Here is a 15,742-nt window from a genome sequence, read left to right as displayed (position 1 = left end):
CACAGCTTGTCAGTTGGCAGTTGGAAGAACAGCCCACTCTGTTTTGGATGCAGATGGGACAGCTGGTTTGGCAAGACGGAGGGCTTTTGGTTGTCACTGATTCTTACAGAAGATAGTAGATTGGTTGTGATGTTGTGATGTGCCTCTCCTTTGCATTGTAACCTGTCGCTTAAGGAAAACTGATGTTGGTTCATAGAGCTGAAATGACAATTTGATTAATTGATTAGTCGATGGAAAAAATAACCCATTTTTCAAGCAGAAATTAAGCGCTACACATCCTCAGGTTCCAGCTTCTCAACCGCAGGATTTGCTGCTTCCTCTTCGTCATATGTAAATGTAAACTGAATACCTTTGACTTTTGGTCAGACAAAACAAGACGTTTGAAGATGTCACTTTTGACTCATCCCAGACTATCTCCCAAAATTCCTAAAATTTCCCATCAAAGAAGTGCTGTTTGTTGCTCCAGGAGAACACCGGTCACTGCAGTTTACAGGGTCCTCTGATGGCAAAGAGCACTCAGAATTAAAACAAGAAATATAGAATAAAACACAAAACAGCTGCTGTTGATGCATCCTGGCTTTCTTGGGTGCGGGTAAATGAGATGAAATGAGGGAAGCTGAAGAGCGTCTACTATTAATTCATCACAATAAAACATTGCGCTCCATTGCCAGGATGTGACATGTGGCTACCAAACAGCTTCACTGCCTTCCATTTCCTGCCCGGTTAAATACCTCACGTTGTAAGTTTAAGCAGATGGGAATTCCTGCTATCTGAAGTGTAGTGACTGGGTCTGTGAAATCCTCCTCCGTTAATAACTGGGCACGTCTTGCCAGTACACTCCCTGTTCCAGCCTCACCAGACTTGCAATAACAGTCTTGGTGACTTCTGGGGATTTCCAGTGTTTAACCCCTCTGTGAAGAACCGTCTATGCATCTGTGATTTGTGATTAGACCGCCAATGTCTGTGCCCGTGAGAGAAATTCTGTTCTGGTTCAAGCGTCCGTCTTGGTTTGGTGTACAAGACCTCTGTGGATGTCCATGTTAAAACACAGACTGTGCCCACTCTACGACATCGCCTGTACTTTATGCAGAACATGCTCTTGGAAACAACGTTGTTCACCAATCCAGGTTCAAGGCGTTAATATTATTGGCTGTTGATTACAAGAAAGAAGAAAAAAAAGACAGTAATTTTGTCATTTGGTAGATGATTATTCAGCAATAATGGACGATCCGGATCATCGTTTTATTGAGTTCGACAGAGCTTCATTTTCTATGAACAAACTACAAATTTATCAATACATTATCTTTTTTAGTTGAGCACTTAATTTACTCATCCTTTTTTTACTTTCTACTGGGGTATTATTATAAATATAAGGCAGCATTTAAGACATACATGCTACTGCAGTAGCAACGGATAAAGACAACACAACTCAGATCACAGATCCCCTCGTAAAGAGCTTAGAGTTTGTCCCGCTGACCTCGTAGACTTCAGACTTAGAAGATGATGTTGCCGCTAACAAGCACTAATGGAGCCATTTCCTTTTCCCTACTCTTCTCACAGCCTTTCTCTGTGTGAAATGGCAGGGGATTGCTTTCTAACCTTTTGTGAAATGCAGGTTTCATGTTTCTCAACTACTAAACTTAAAGATGAATGTTCCTCGAAAGTTCGGACACAGCAGGCTGCTGGAGTGGTAAACATGGATAGATGAACTGTTATAGTGAAGAGCTCTCTAATCGTATTACATTCCAATCAATCCAAATAAAAAGTTAATACTTTATTCAAGAAAATAATCACATTTTACAAAGACGTGTCAGAATGCTAATATCATGCAAATCATGAAAGATTTATGTTCACTGGTGGAATAGCAGTTGCATACAAATGTGTGAATTTGTCTTTTTTTTATTTCTTGTTTAAATATTACTAATGGTCCACTATGTATAAATGTTGCACTTCTTCTGCTAAATAAAAAAGAAAGAAAAGCAAAAAACTTGAATTGAGTTGTCGAAGAAAACAGTTAAAGTATCAGGATTAACTTGGCTTTGCTGCTGGAGAATTCTTGATATATTTGTTGAAAAAGTATATTGTTTTGAAGATAAAATAAGATGGAACTTTATTCATGGTATACCACACTTTTACTCACATGTATTTCCTCCCTCTGTTTCTAGGACCTCAGACAGAGGGACCATGACAGATGAAGACCGGTTGAATGTTGCCACTATGTGTGGTCGTGTGACTGAGCTGGGCTCCTCCATAGCACATGGGAAACACTTCCTCCTACTGACTTGCCGTTGTCGCCTTGTTGCCCCGTTTTTACCATGAGAGGATCTGTCAGGTGCTTGACCTCTGTGCCCTCATACTGGCGCTGCTGTTGTGCCGCGTGAGCGCCCCCCTCTCCTCCGGCAGCCACTGCACGGAATGGCCTCTCTGGATCTGCCATACCGCTGTCCTCGCTGCGGGGAGCACAAGCGCTTCCGAAGCCTGTCGTCCTTACGTGCCCACCTGGAGTACAACCACACGTACGAGACCCTCTACGTCCTCTCCAAATCCAACAGTGTGTGTGACGCTGCTGCTCTGCTGCCGCTTGTGGCTGAGGGAGCTCTCCTCGCACCTGCCAACAACAACGACCTGTTTGAGCCGCTGCGGCCTTCAGCTTTAAAGGAGCGCCGGTTTCCTTGTCGTGAGCTTCCTTGTGCGGATGACTTGAGTCTGACCCCGGCTAACTCCAACACTGCAGCCCGGTATATTCCCAATGTGGAGTTTCCCCATGGGGAGATTTTTATGAAGAAAGCCATGACATCTGCAGACCCAGGTCCCCATGGCAACCCCAGCACTGCTGTAGCAGTGGCAGCTAATGTAGCGGCTAGTGCAGTGGAGGCAGCCTACGAGGAGGGCCTGGCCAGGCTTAAGGCTCGGGCGTTTGAACGGCTGGAGCTGGATGAAAGGCTTGAGAAGCTGTCTGAAGAGGTCAATACGATCATTTTGGTTGTTACAATCAACTCGACTTTGTCTCTCAGTCGTTCTCAATATACTTGCGTAAAAACAGAGAACCAACTTACATGATACAGATACAGACATACCGCTAAACAAAGATAACAAGCTAAACAAACAAGCAAACAAAAACATGTAGCTAGTATGCTAAAGTAGAGCTGTAAACAAACTATTTATATAGTTATTAGTCAGATTGTTACGATTAAAAAATTATTTTACAAGAGAAAGCTTCATTTTGTTATGTGAAATTAAAACATTTCTCACTTCAGCACCCCCTACTGGTTGTATCAAACTATAAAAGCCGATTCATGACCAAAGGATCCAGCATCGGGACATTAAGAATGAATAGTTTATATTTCACAGGAATTTTCCACATCCAAAAAAAACTTTATTTTTCTTTATTTGAAAGATGCTGTCTGAAAAAATTACACATAGTTGCTTTAATAGAAGCATGTAGAATAATACAAACTCAACAGAGGGAATTGGTCTGTGACCTTGCAGAAAGAAAAGCGTTTCTTGCTCATGAGGGATTGGAGTGTAGCTGTGTGCTTAGTCTTCAGACTAATGTCTGAAAGTTGTGTTATGTATTGCAAAATATAATGTAGAGGGATTGTATTTTGATTAGACATTAAACTTTAGTCTGTTCTCAGTAGGTTTTGAGAACCTTGAACTCAGTAGCAGAGATGTCACAGGCATGTGAGTCTGATCAGTGAAACTTAAAAATCTGTCACATTTTTATTAGTAGCCAATGGAAAACAACTAAAACCATAATAACACGTTGTCTTTAAGGAGCTCAGAAACTAAATTAACAAGTACATCAAGAATATCATCAATCGAGGAATGAAGTTAAGACTAATAGTTTTTAGCCAAAATAAAAGCTGATTGTTCTCAGTGTCTCGAGGGTAGAAGAGGCTCCACCACAGTTTTGTCATGCTAGCTCACAATCCAAACTTATTAAAGAACACTTTCATACTCAGAAGTCACATTTTTGGAATTTAAAAACAAGCTTTTTATAAATCGAGCACTTCTCGTATGGGTCAAGGCCAGTATAACAATTTCTAATAGCTGAATTGGCTTGCAGATGTTTTTCCGTCACTATGTCATAATGTAATAATAGTAATATTGCTGCTTATCTTCCAGTGACTGATAGGAGACAATCCAGAGAACCCAATATGTTCACTTAAATTGTCATCTTGATGATTTCATTGGGCCTTAAGTCGCATTAAAATGTTGCATCTTATGTAAGTAAAAATAAAGTTTTCTTCACAACAAAGATGCTGTCAGATGTATATGCTGAAACATAGATATGGGAAGAGTATTTGTTTATGAATGTGTTAATTACTTAGTTAATGGCCTAATTTGCATAACTAGTTATGTCTCATCCAATATGGTGATTATGGCGGGACAGGCAGCTCAAGTGCCTCTTGTCTTGTAGGTGGAGCAGAAAATAGCGTCCCGCGTAGGTCGTCTTCAGTCAGAGCTTGAGAGGAAGAGCTCCGAGCTGGAGCGGGCCAAGATGGAGAGCGAACAGCTGAGCCAGGAGAAACAAGATCTGGAGGACAAGGCCTCCGAGCTCTCTCGACAGGTGGACGTCTCTGTGGAAATGCTGGCCAACCTCAAACAGGACCTGGTGAACAAAGAGCAGGAGCTCAACCACAAACAACAGTAAGTAATATGTCTGTTCTTCAGACTCAGTGGAGCGACGCTATAGCTGACCTGTTGGTGAACTAAAGTCATTTAGTTCACCGATTGCAGCTTCTAAAAGGTGAACGTTTGCTGGTTTCTAATGCAGTGATAGTAAATGGAATACTTTGAGCTTTGGACCATTGGTGGGATATAACAAGAAGACATAACCTTAATTGTTGATGAAAATAATCCTTAACTACAGCCCTAATTTTCATCAGTTTGTTTGTTGTTTGGTCTGTCCATCTCTCTTGTTGATACAAAGGGCATAATCCACTTGACTTATGGTGGAATAGAAAGAAGTAAAACAACAACGGATTTTCTCACCCTTGACCTTGATACCGGTGGCTCCTTACAATCCCTTGCTCTTCCTTTCATTACACACATTGTCATACAAACACTCACACACACTATCCTCCTCTGCTTCATCTCTGCCTATTTGTTGATGGTTTAAGTCATAGTCACATCCACCAGATGTGGTCAGCATCTGTCCTGCTGCGGTCTCCATACACCAGTGTACAGGGCTGGTTAGCTGCTCATGCTGAATGGAGCAACCTCTCTCTCAGGCCAGTCTCTCCATAAAGCTGCCATGCTGCTTCATGAACTAGTTGAAAGTATGGCTGCTGTAAATAGAAGGAGCACTTGGATATATTCAGAGTGGTGATGCAAGTTACTGCTGGCTCTGAATGGCACAAGGAATGATTGAGACCAGGCTTTATTCTTCAGATTTTCAGAGCTAATTTATGCTATTTTCAGTTTGACAGGCTAGAAGCAATGCATGACATATATAATTTGTACTAAGTCTATATTCAAATTAAAGGTAATAAAAAAGTTAATGCATCCTCTGCCAGGCTCTGGATTGGTTATTTCGTTTTCATTATAAGTTGAGGCCCATTGAAGGTGTCAGGACAAGGTTTAACAGAATATAGTAGTTTCTGTCGTCTTGTATAAAATGAATGCAAAAATTCTCAATAACAAACTGCCGATGGTTTGAAATGGTATACATTCCCTGTCTCCGAGGGGGGCGTGGGCCTGGCGTGGTTGCCTCTCCCTCAATCCCAATGGAAGTGTGAATATCGTGTGGATGGATGAAAGCAGATTGGGTTATATTTGCAAGTTAATAGTCTGAGTACCCGCCCCTCATCTCCTAAAGGGGCGGGGCAGTGGCAAGCCAAAACAAGACAGCTGACTCCCAGTGTGTGTTTAAAAGGGGGCGCCTGTGCATCAGTGGCGAGCAGGTCAGTCTTTCAATCAGGAGGTTGGCGGTTCAATACCCACCCTAGTCGATGTGTCCTTGAGCAAGACACTTAACCCTGAATTGCTCCCCGTAGCTGTGTCTACAGTGTATGAATGTAACATGATTGTAAGTCGCTTTGGATAAAAGCGTCAGCTAAATGAAATATAATGTAAAAGCATCCAACAGAAAACATCTCTCCCTCCCTTCAGGCCTCTCCCTCAAAACACATGGAACTGCCACTCCACAATAGAGTGCAAGGGAACAAAGCGTTATCACTAACCATATTTAGCGAACTCATGTCTCATTCAGATATAATAAAACACAAAACATTATCCAACATTAACCAATGAACATGGCTATTCTTAGGACTCACAGCTGCTAATGTCAATAAGTGCATTCAGACATGCAGGTAGGTAGGCCATCCAATCATAGTGGGCAGAATGACATAATTGGATGGGTTAATTACAGGCCTGTGACAACAACAGATACCAGATTCTTTTCTTTTTTTGTCAGAGAATTTGATAAATTGCTTGCTGTCGGGATGTTAAAAGAATTTCAACTGATATAACAAAAATGCTTCTAAATTAATTGCCCATCCTGGCTTCAATTGTGAGGCATTATTATTCTTATTCTTATCTCCGCCAGGAAAATAATGCAATGACTTTTTTTGACTTTTGTCTATTTTGTAATTTTTCCAGTGTTCATTCAGTCTCTTCAGTCCAGATTCTTCGTTGCTTTTAAGATGTAGTGTTTCTCAAAATAAAGTCCGACCAGCAGCACTGAAACCTCAACACTTTTTTATTACATAAATCAGAGAAAAGAGAACAACTTTTATCAAGCAAACATGTGAATATAAATGACTTCTAAGGGTAATTGTTGATTTACCAATCAACTTCATGACAGATTGTATTAGAACAAGAGTCCATTGAGTTTCAGTGATTTGTGTCATTTGTTGGTCATTTTGGTCCCTGCAGGTCATGGCTATCTCACAAAAGTGCCTCTTTGTGTCAGCATTACAGAGACAACTAAACTGGTAATATTAGAAGTTGAGTGGCTGGTCTTGTGATAGAATGATACAAAACGAAACAACAGTGTTTCATCAAGTCAAATGAGCTGAAGACAAGCATGCTTTTCTTTGATTTAGTCCCGCCCCTCCATTGTAAAGAGTACAGTAGCTGTGATCATGTCTCCCAAACCTGGTGGCATCTGACTGGGATGGCCATACTCTCCCTGCCTGGGCTGTATGACCGCCTCCTAGCAGCCCGGTCTCTCGCTCCTTCTCTCACACACACACACACACACACACACACACACACACACACACACACACACACACACACACACTTGTTCTGTTTGTCTATCTGAGGATAAGCTGGCAGTCAAACAGTAAGCTCATTCAGACTTTAAAATACACTCTGAGGTGGAAAAAGAGCATCATAGTCGGTGAATGTTCAGCAGGGTTGATGACTAAGCAGAAAGTTAACAGACACAGAGCAGCTTATTGGCTAAAACATGGCTGCCCAACAACCTTATGCATACAGCGGATTCAGTGGTATCAAGTGCTAAAAATGCGAGTCACCTCATTGTGAGTTGCTATGCAACCGGATGAAACTCCCACAAACTGGCTTCTGCTGCTAGCAGCGCTCTGCATAAATATATAACACAACCTATTAATTTATTCTGCACTCAGAAACGCTGTAAATAATGATGAAAAACATTCAAAACGGCCTCAGGTACATTTGTGCAATTCAGCTTGGTTATCATTATAATGTACAGTTTAGTTTGAAGCAAAATTCCTTCACAAACAACAACACAGAAAACAACACACCGCATGCTCATCCTGTAACAGCCACTGGAAGCACATAATGATAAACATTACACAGCACTGTAGCAGTCAAAGCTGAATGAATAACAGAGTCCCTCAAGCAAGCCTGTTTGATAGCAGCTGGAATAAATGAGAGCGTCTGTAATCAGCAGAAACTGGAGCCTAAAAAGAAATGAAAAATGGTGGGACGGTTATCTCCATCATTTCAGTGTGCTTCAGACCAAAAGTAGAAAAAAGGCCTAATTTTGTGTCTATCCTAGAAACTAGTCATAATCTGTCCAGCTATTATTCGCTTGATCACATACAAAACATTTATTTAGTTGCTATGATATTCGCTAGTCTCCAATATGCCAAGTGTCATATTATTGTTTGAATAGATCATTTTGAATAGCTGTTTTCTAATAAACTTTAAATCTTCAGTTTGTGATCCATGCCATTCATGGAAATGACTGGCCTTACTGCTCCTGCAGGAGGACATAATACTCTATGCAGCCAGATTATCAGACGCTGTTCTTTTAATGCTTAATTATGTCTCTTCCCAGTTGAAAAGACGTACAGGTGGTTGATATAGTCATTATCTAGACCTGAGCACTTTTTGTAATCCAATATACTCCAATCCTGGACCAAGTTAAAGCTAAAACCATTTGTCGATTTAATTGAATAGTTAGTCAACAAAAAATATTCAGCAGCTATTTTTAGTAGACAATAAAAAATGACAAACGTTTCCGTGTCCCAGCTTCTCAGTTGTGATGATTTGCAAGATATTTGAACACGTGTGGCACAAAATAGCAGCAAGAGTCAGTGCACAACATCAGACATTGATGTAAATGTGCCACAGTTAGACAATATGCTATTTTCCATCTGGACAAATGTTACAAAGTCACCCTAAAAAAGAAAGATTTTACTTTATGTGTGCAGAGCAATAATACATAAAAGAAAAAGACTTGACCAAAACCAGACCAATTAAAATTAATTGGCAAAGTCATAGACAATATAAATAATTGTAAATGGCAGCCCTACAAAAACTACTTCTTTGTGAAGTTTATTGTGTTTGAAAGGTGATTATTATGGTAATTTGTGTAGCTGTAGCTGTAGTTTTGGCATTGTGGTGTCAGATTTAGTTATCCTTTGATTTGTATTGTACCCACGTCATGTGATGTACAAACAGGGGAGGGGCTAAGTGTTGCGGTCTTACAGTTGTTTGTATTAGATTGTGCAGGTGTTCATGGTGTCTGAATGGATGGAGAGAAGACACACCATTGCTGCAGTAGCCCTCAACCCTGAGGTTTGATTTATTCCTTCAGCCAGCTAAGATAAAGTAAATGTGCCCCGCATAAACAAACCAAAGGCTCACAAGGCTCCACAGAGCATGGAGGAGTCTGGCTATTGGCTGTCACTGTGCCTACCTAAAAAAAACACACGCTTGAGCAGCAATCTACTCAAAGTGAAGCTGTCAGGGCAGAGAGAGAACTCGCCTCATTAACGACAGCGTCTGAGAGAGAGGAGCATCGAGTATTAGCATGGCAAGACCTCTGAAGGCTCTCTAATGACAATAAATCTGAGTAAAGACGTGATCTGCAATACATCCAAAAATGTGGACTTGAACATGAGTTTGACACCTTCTATAAAGGGTCTGTGTTTTAATATAATATATTAAAGCTCGGTGTACCTCAAAATATGCCACCAAAGCATAAGAATATAGATTAAAATGTGTACGGCACACATGTTCATGCTATGAAAAAAATAATGCACGGGTTCATCGTACATTGTTTTTCATGTGCAATATGTTTACATTTTCCATGTTTATTACTTGACACGTGTTATCTTACATATACTTACTTACAGAGCTTATTTACTAGGACTGGATGTCTGCAGGTAGATAAATTAAGTCTATAATGTACAATGTAGAGCTGTAATTGGACAAGCCTAGGGAGAATCATGCCGGTGTAAACCAAAGTACGGATATAGACACTGCATTCAGACTTCCAGCAGCAATATAAAGTGGAGTGGAACAAGAAAGGGTTCTGTTGATCCACTGAATGTTATCCCTCAGATAGAGCAGGATTTATGAGCGGAGGGCTGTTCATGTATCATTAGATGGAAGAAACTGATTTTGTGTGTGTCCTTGAGGCTGAATGAAAGACTTTGAACACGAAGGAAAAGGGAAACGGGAAGGATGGTGCATCCAGTCTTTCAGTGGACACGTATTCTTTCTCATTTTGTTAAGTCTGACATGAAAGTTTAAAGTAACCAGTGCACTGTTACACTGTTAGCAGATGGACTGTGGTTATAGGAGTGTGAGATGCGTGGGGGATGCACTGGGGTTTAGTCAGTATGTGTGTGGTGCTTCTGTCAAAAGCTGATATTGAGACAATGCTGTCATTATGTTTTCTCTCTTTTTTTGAAATGTCAAGCTGTCATAGAGCTGAATGAATGCTGCTGATGTGTATACATTGAAAGGCCGGTGTAAATGAATAGTCTGCACTATAGCTGGCATGTTTAGCTGATTCATTTAGTTAATGGTCAGAAAATGTATGGACGTTTTGAATAATTTGTCATTTTCAAAACAGTTGCCTATACAAAACATCACCTTCTTCATGCAAACAAGAATTTGAGGACAGATTCATTTTCTGTTTTGGAGAGTCTGACAGCTGAATTTCTGGTGGCCTTTTCTCCCATAATGATATAATGATTCATTTCATGTCATTTTGTCAATGCGCCACATCATCACCTTGCTGTTGCATCCCTGGGTGACTCGGCCTTTCTGTGTTTTGTAACAGTAGGACTGATTTGAGCCACAATCAAATATTTACTCTCCCGTGATTGGTCGGAGCCAAGACGTGGATTAGTGTTTTTCTTTTTTAAAACCAGTCTTCATTTAATTTTTTTTTATGACAGGCTTTGAAAAAAGTACATTTCAGGCTGCATCTCTTTCATCATCCCTTCTCTCACCCTTTCATCCTCGTCTGTCTCACATCTTCTTCTCGTACGCTATACTTTCTACACATCTCCTCATGCTGGCGTTCTCTTTGTGTGTTTTTGTGTAATGCATACACATGTGTGACATTATGACATGATAACAACAATGTAGCCTACAGAATCTGTCTATCCAAAAACACAAAAGAAAACACGATTTGATCCAGGTGTCAAAACACAACGAGACACAAGCAGCTGTCCTTTGTTAGACCGGAGAAAGCTTGTATTCATGCAGCAGCCTCGTCTTCCTCATGCAGTCTTTCAGTCAATCATCTCTGCTCTTTAATATTAATGAGGCATAATTTTGAATTAATGGCCAGATATGTTGACATCTTTGAAAGGAGGCTGACCAGTGATTGTTATTAACATTCAAATAAAAGCCTTCAGAAGATCATGCCTTATTATTCATACCTGTTGCGGTTGGATGTCTATACCAAACTATACTATTAGTTATGGCTGTTAAGTGGTAGTGGAAATGAAACATTGAAGGCTCGGCTATTCATTATTTCTCTGGACATATTCAGTGGTATATAGGACATCTATTGAGGTCTTCAAAAGCCCATTTTCATTTGTGTAATAAACAAAACTGTAGCTTAGATTTGTGTTAGCAAGCCTACATTTTACAAGACTGGAGCTTTTTCTATTTCCAAGAGCTTGAAGGCACAAGAAGGCATCATCTTTTAAATGAATATCAGGCAAACAAGGCCCATTCTAGTCCTCCAATTGGGGGACAGCAGCAAGACCAGTGTTTGTTGTTTGGTACTGAAGGAGAATGTGAGGTAAAACTCAAATGTAGCACTGTAACCTACGTGTGTTAGTGCTGGTGTTAGAACTTAGTGAGGCACATTGTTTGTATCAGAGCGTAGCTCTTGTACATAATGTTTAATTCAATATGGACAGATCAATGGGAAGTGTGTAACGATATAAAGATAAGAGATAGGGGTGGTGGAGTAAAGCCTGCGGGTAGATGATGGAAACTCATGCACATTCTGGAGGTAATGGTGATGATGGGGAGATGCAGCGTTGTGCAATAGTAGTTATTTAAGACAGATTTAATCAATATTTGATTACTTGGTATTTACATACCAGACACACAGTTCCGAGCCAGTAAATCATGTCTGTCATTGTTCATGAAACATTGCCTGTAAAGGTTTAGGACACTCTAATCACAGTGGAAAATGCTGTCTTGGTCTTATGAAGTCACTTTACACAATTAAATTAACTTTTGATCAGCGTGGTGCATGTGGTAGGATTAGTGGTGCTACTATAGATATAAATATAATATTGACCGTGGCTAAATGATCAAATAGCCTATATAGCTGAAAGTAGGGTACAATGTAGATTGGTTGCTCAACATTGAACAAATCCTCTCTAGTTTATTCTGTGCACCACATGCATTAATCTTTGAATTGTGATACACAGATTAAACAAACAAGATACACCATGTTAATTGGGGAGTTTTGGAGGTATTTGTTGGTGGATTGTGTTACAGCAAGACCCTAAGGCTAGCTGTTCCCCCATGTTTCCAGTCTTGATGCTAAGCTAAGCTATCCGCCTGCTTGCTACAGGTTTGTGTGCCATTAACTCGGAACTGTGTGTGTGTGTGTGTGTGTGTGTTCGAGTGTGTGTGTGGGTGTGTGCATGTGTTACAGTGTGTGTGGGTGTGTGCGTGCATGAGTGTGTGTGTGTGCGTGCGTGCGTGCGTGCGTGTGTGTGTGTGTCAAATGGAAACAAAGATAGCGATGGTCACTCCTCTGAATCACGCTCCAGACTTAACAACCTGCACATTCATCACCCCGAAAAGATGTTTGTCTTCCTTTTCTGCTCCTCCAGCGTCCGGGTGAACACACGGGCATGTTTGTCACATTGAGGCTTTCTTTCTGAGGTGTTGGAGTGAGTCGCGCTTTAGAGCGAGGCATGTGTGTACATCTGAGTGTGTGTGTGTTGAAATTCAGTTTGACAACAGGAAGCAGCCACATCCCATTTCTCTCCACTCCTCTGTCAAAGCTCCTGTGTTTGCTGCTTCCACATGACCTCATGCAGTGTGCGGTGTGTTGCTTTAGCCTCTGTAGGGTTTTTCCTCACGGTGTTTGCGCTCGATCCCTCATCTTTATGATTTTTTTTTATCAGCTTCAAACCTCTTTTTTTCTATCCGCTTTATTTCTGGTCTCATCAAATTCCTGATTCCCTTGCTCCTTCTCCATAAGGATTTCCAAGCTGAGTGAGGTTCCTTCAGCTGAATGGTTAAGCTGCTGGTGCATCCGTGCATTTCTTGCTTTCCTGTGTTGCTTCTAACACATTCCTCCTCATGGGATGGATGCATCTGTCTCCAGTCAGAACACAATTTTGATATGTTGAATTATTAATTGAGACTAGATAACAAATGCATTGCAATTTGGTTGCTAAAACACATTGTATGGTACATCCTAACTCAGCTCCTCTATTAATAGCAGCTCTGAGATTCATTATACGGGAGGCTGAACTAAAAACAGTGCTCAGTCATTGTTGCTTTCCATTTAATAGCTTGAATAATGAGTGCAGACCTTTGGCTTCAGGCTGCTTAATCATACACCACATTAGGTACAGCTCCAATCATTTAATTAAAATAATGATACTTGGACTCATTAATTGTACACTAATGACACATTTTGAGTCGAAAGCAAATTCTCTAAAGAAATCTGATTACTAATGAAAGCATGATCTTGTGTTTATATTGCACATAGATTTGATGTTCTTGTCAGTGCCAAGTTCAACCATCTTGGCTGGGCAGGTGAAGCACATTTCATACATTTGTTTACATATTGCATGATACATAAACAGGAAATACATAGAAACTTTGAAACACAAAATACAAAGATAGAAAGGAAATAAAAAAAGAAAAATTAATGTGTAAAGTGGAGGATGAGGGGTGTTTAATGCTGCACTCATAAATGTGATAATTTAAACAATAGATTGAATGCGGAATGTGAAAGGGGTTGTTCTTCGTGATGAACCCACAGAGATTCATCACTCAACTCTGCAGCTCCCCTCAGCTCTCTGAATCATTTGTAATGTCTTGCAGTTCATTGCTTTGTTTTCACTGTTTTGGTCCAATCTCACCAGCATCATTTCCAGACACAGCAGTCAGCTGTTGTCAGCGATAAAGACACAGTAAGTGACTAGCTGGTGAAAATAGTGGCGCATAAAGGAGAGTGAATAGTCACCACAATGAAAGAAAAATGCTTCTAAGTGAATGCCATCGTTTCTCTGGGTCTACTGGACGTGTATATATGCAACTCCTTGCTATTAAGTAATATTTGCCATATTAACGTTATATGGTGATACTATTTAATTGTCTCAATCTCTCAAATTAATGTTGCTTATTTGTTCAGTCACAGTGAGAGAGCATAACATTTTTACCTGGAGACCAAAGCTGGGTTAAAACTTAGTTAAATTAAAGGAACAGTGTGTCGCAGTTAGGGGGATCTATTGGAAGAAATTGGATCGACCAAAAATCTTACAATTCTGATGATCTGAAAACACTGTGAAAGGGTTGAAGTTCTAAAATGAAAACATGGAGAACTCCCAGACCAGACAATGTGGTGTTAGACCACATTGACCTGGGGTTGACCTGTCAATCACACGGTAGCCACGCCCTAAAGCATACCCTGCTTATGGACTATTTTACTCTAAACGGGACCATCATTTACTAAATGAACATCATGCTGTATTGGAGAAGACTTGAAACTAGCAATTGAGACCTAAACAAATGTTTACAATGTTTATTACTAAGGTAATACATCAAGTGAGAAGTAGGGTCATTTTCTCATAGACTTCAATACAATCACACTTATTTTTGCAACAACCAGAAGAGTCTCCCCCTGCTGGCAAGTGGAGAGAATGAAAGTTTAAGGCACTTGTGCATTGGCTTCACTTTTAAGTCTCAGAGGTTGCCTCCTGCATCTCACATGGGATACGTTTCAGTTCAGCGGTATAGATGCCACCAAATCCTACAAACTGCACCTTTAAAGTACCCTTAATTAAAAAAATGATTGTTTTTATTTATTGATTTAAGGTTTGTGCCACCAATTATATGCAGTGAAGGTGATGCCACATGGCTCAGCTCTATTTGTTGTCACTTAAGTTTGTGTTCGCTGCTCTGTGGAGAAAAGTAACCTTCGATAGCTTGGCTTTGGGACTTCAGTGGCCGCAGTTTGTTGGTGTGCAGTTCATTGAGTGGCTGCAAGAAAATAAGAGTAATGAATGGTCTCTGTTAGAAAGAGAGTAGTTAATACCAATTTAGATTAAAAGGGATGCTAGGCTTTCAATTGCTTCTAAATCATAGCGTTTTTGTAGTACCCTTTTTGGAAGTACATAATACAATGCATAACGGAAGTTAAGGGGAAGGATGTGTTAATTGTTGGTAAATTATCATGATTACACTAAACTACCATAATGCGTTGTGTACTTTTAGGCAAGGAGCTGTGCAGGTGTTACTACTTGAGGCTTTGTGTGCATGTGACCTTAATTTGGAGTTAAATATCATACCGCTGTTAATTAATTGTTATTAGTGTTACCACCTGTCTTAGCCCATTATGTGGAAACCAGACCTTGCCTCTTTGTATACTCATTGTGTCCCCTGTGAGATCCCTGTTGATACAACATGTGTTGGCTGTATATTAAGATCCCCATTTCCTTTTTCCTGAAGCAGAAAGGAGAGTTTATATTTGATGAGGATGAGGTAGTTGGAAGAGCTTGCTCCGAGACAGTTTATGTCTCATACAAACACAAACATTCTTTGTGTTTTCTCTGTAAATGTCCACAGTAGTAACACAGTGTACTGTCATACAGTAAGCATCTTGTAATCACTTCACAGCCAATTGCATAGTGATCCCTAAGTAGATCAAAATCATGTAATCTCACATTATGGGCAATTACCAAGAGACTAATTCCAAACATTATTGATCACAGAAGAAAAGTAATGGCCACTTAATTTTGACATCATTTACTGATTCAATGATTGTTCACTTACTGATTTGATAGCACATGTGCCT

At 40.2% G+C, this 15,742-nt stretch overlaps 1 protein-coding gene across 1 annotated transcript in view; it reads left to right on the top strand.

Annotated features, from left to right (window-relative positions):
• Nucleotides 1-2,415: 2,415 nt before the first annotated feature.
• fbxo41 (F-box protein 41) overlaps nucleotides 2,416-15,742 on the top strand; it is a 31,620-nt gene continuing 18,293 nt past the window's right edge. Inside the window, exons 1-2 of the mRNA XM_034537030.1 lie at nucleotides 2,416-2,964; nucleotides 4,424-4,653. Coding sequence (XP_034392921.1) covers nucleotides 2,416-2,964; nucleotides 4,424-4,653 — 779 coding nt within the window. The remainder of the gene's footprint in view (nucleotides 2,965-4,423; nucleotides 4,654-15,742) is intronic.

Source organism: Cyclopterus lumpus, chromosome 1, assembly GCF_009769545.1.
Source record: "Cyclopterus lumpus isolate fCycLum1 chromosome 1, fCycLum1.pri, whole genome shotgun sequence".
NCBI lineage: Eukaryota > Metazoa > Chordata > Actinopteri > Perciformes > Cyclopteridae > Cyclopterus > Cyclopterus lumpus.
Note: the sequence above shows the minus strand (reverse complement) of the source record. Positions and strands in the feature narration are given on the sequence as shown.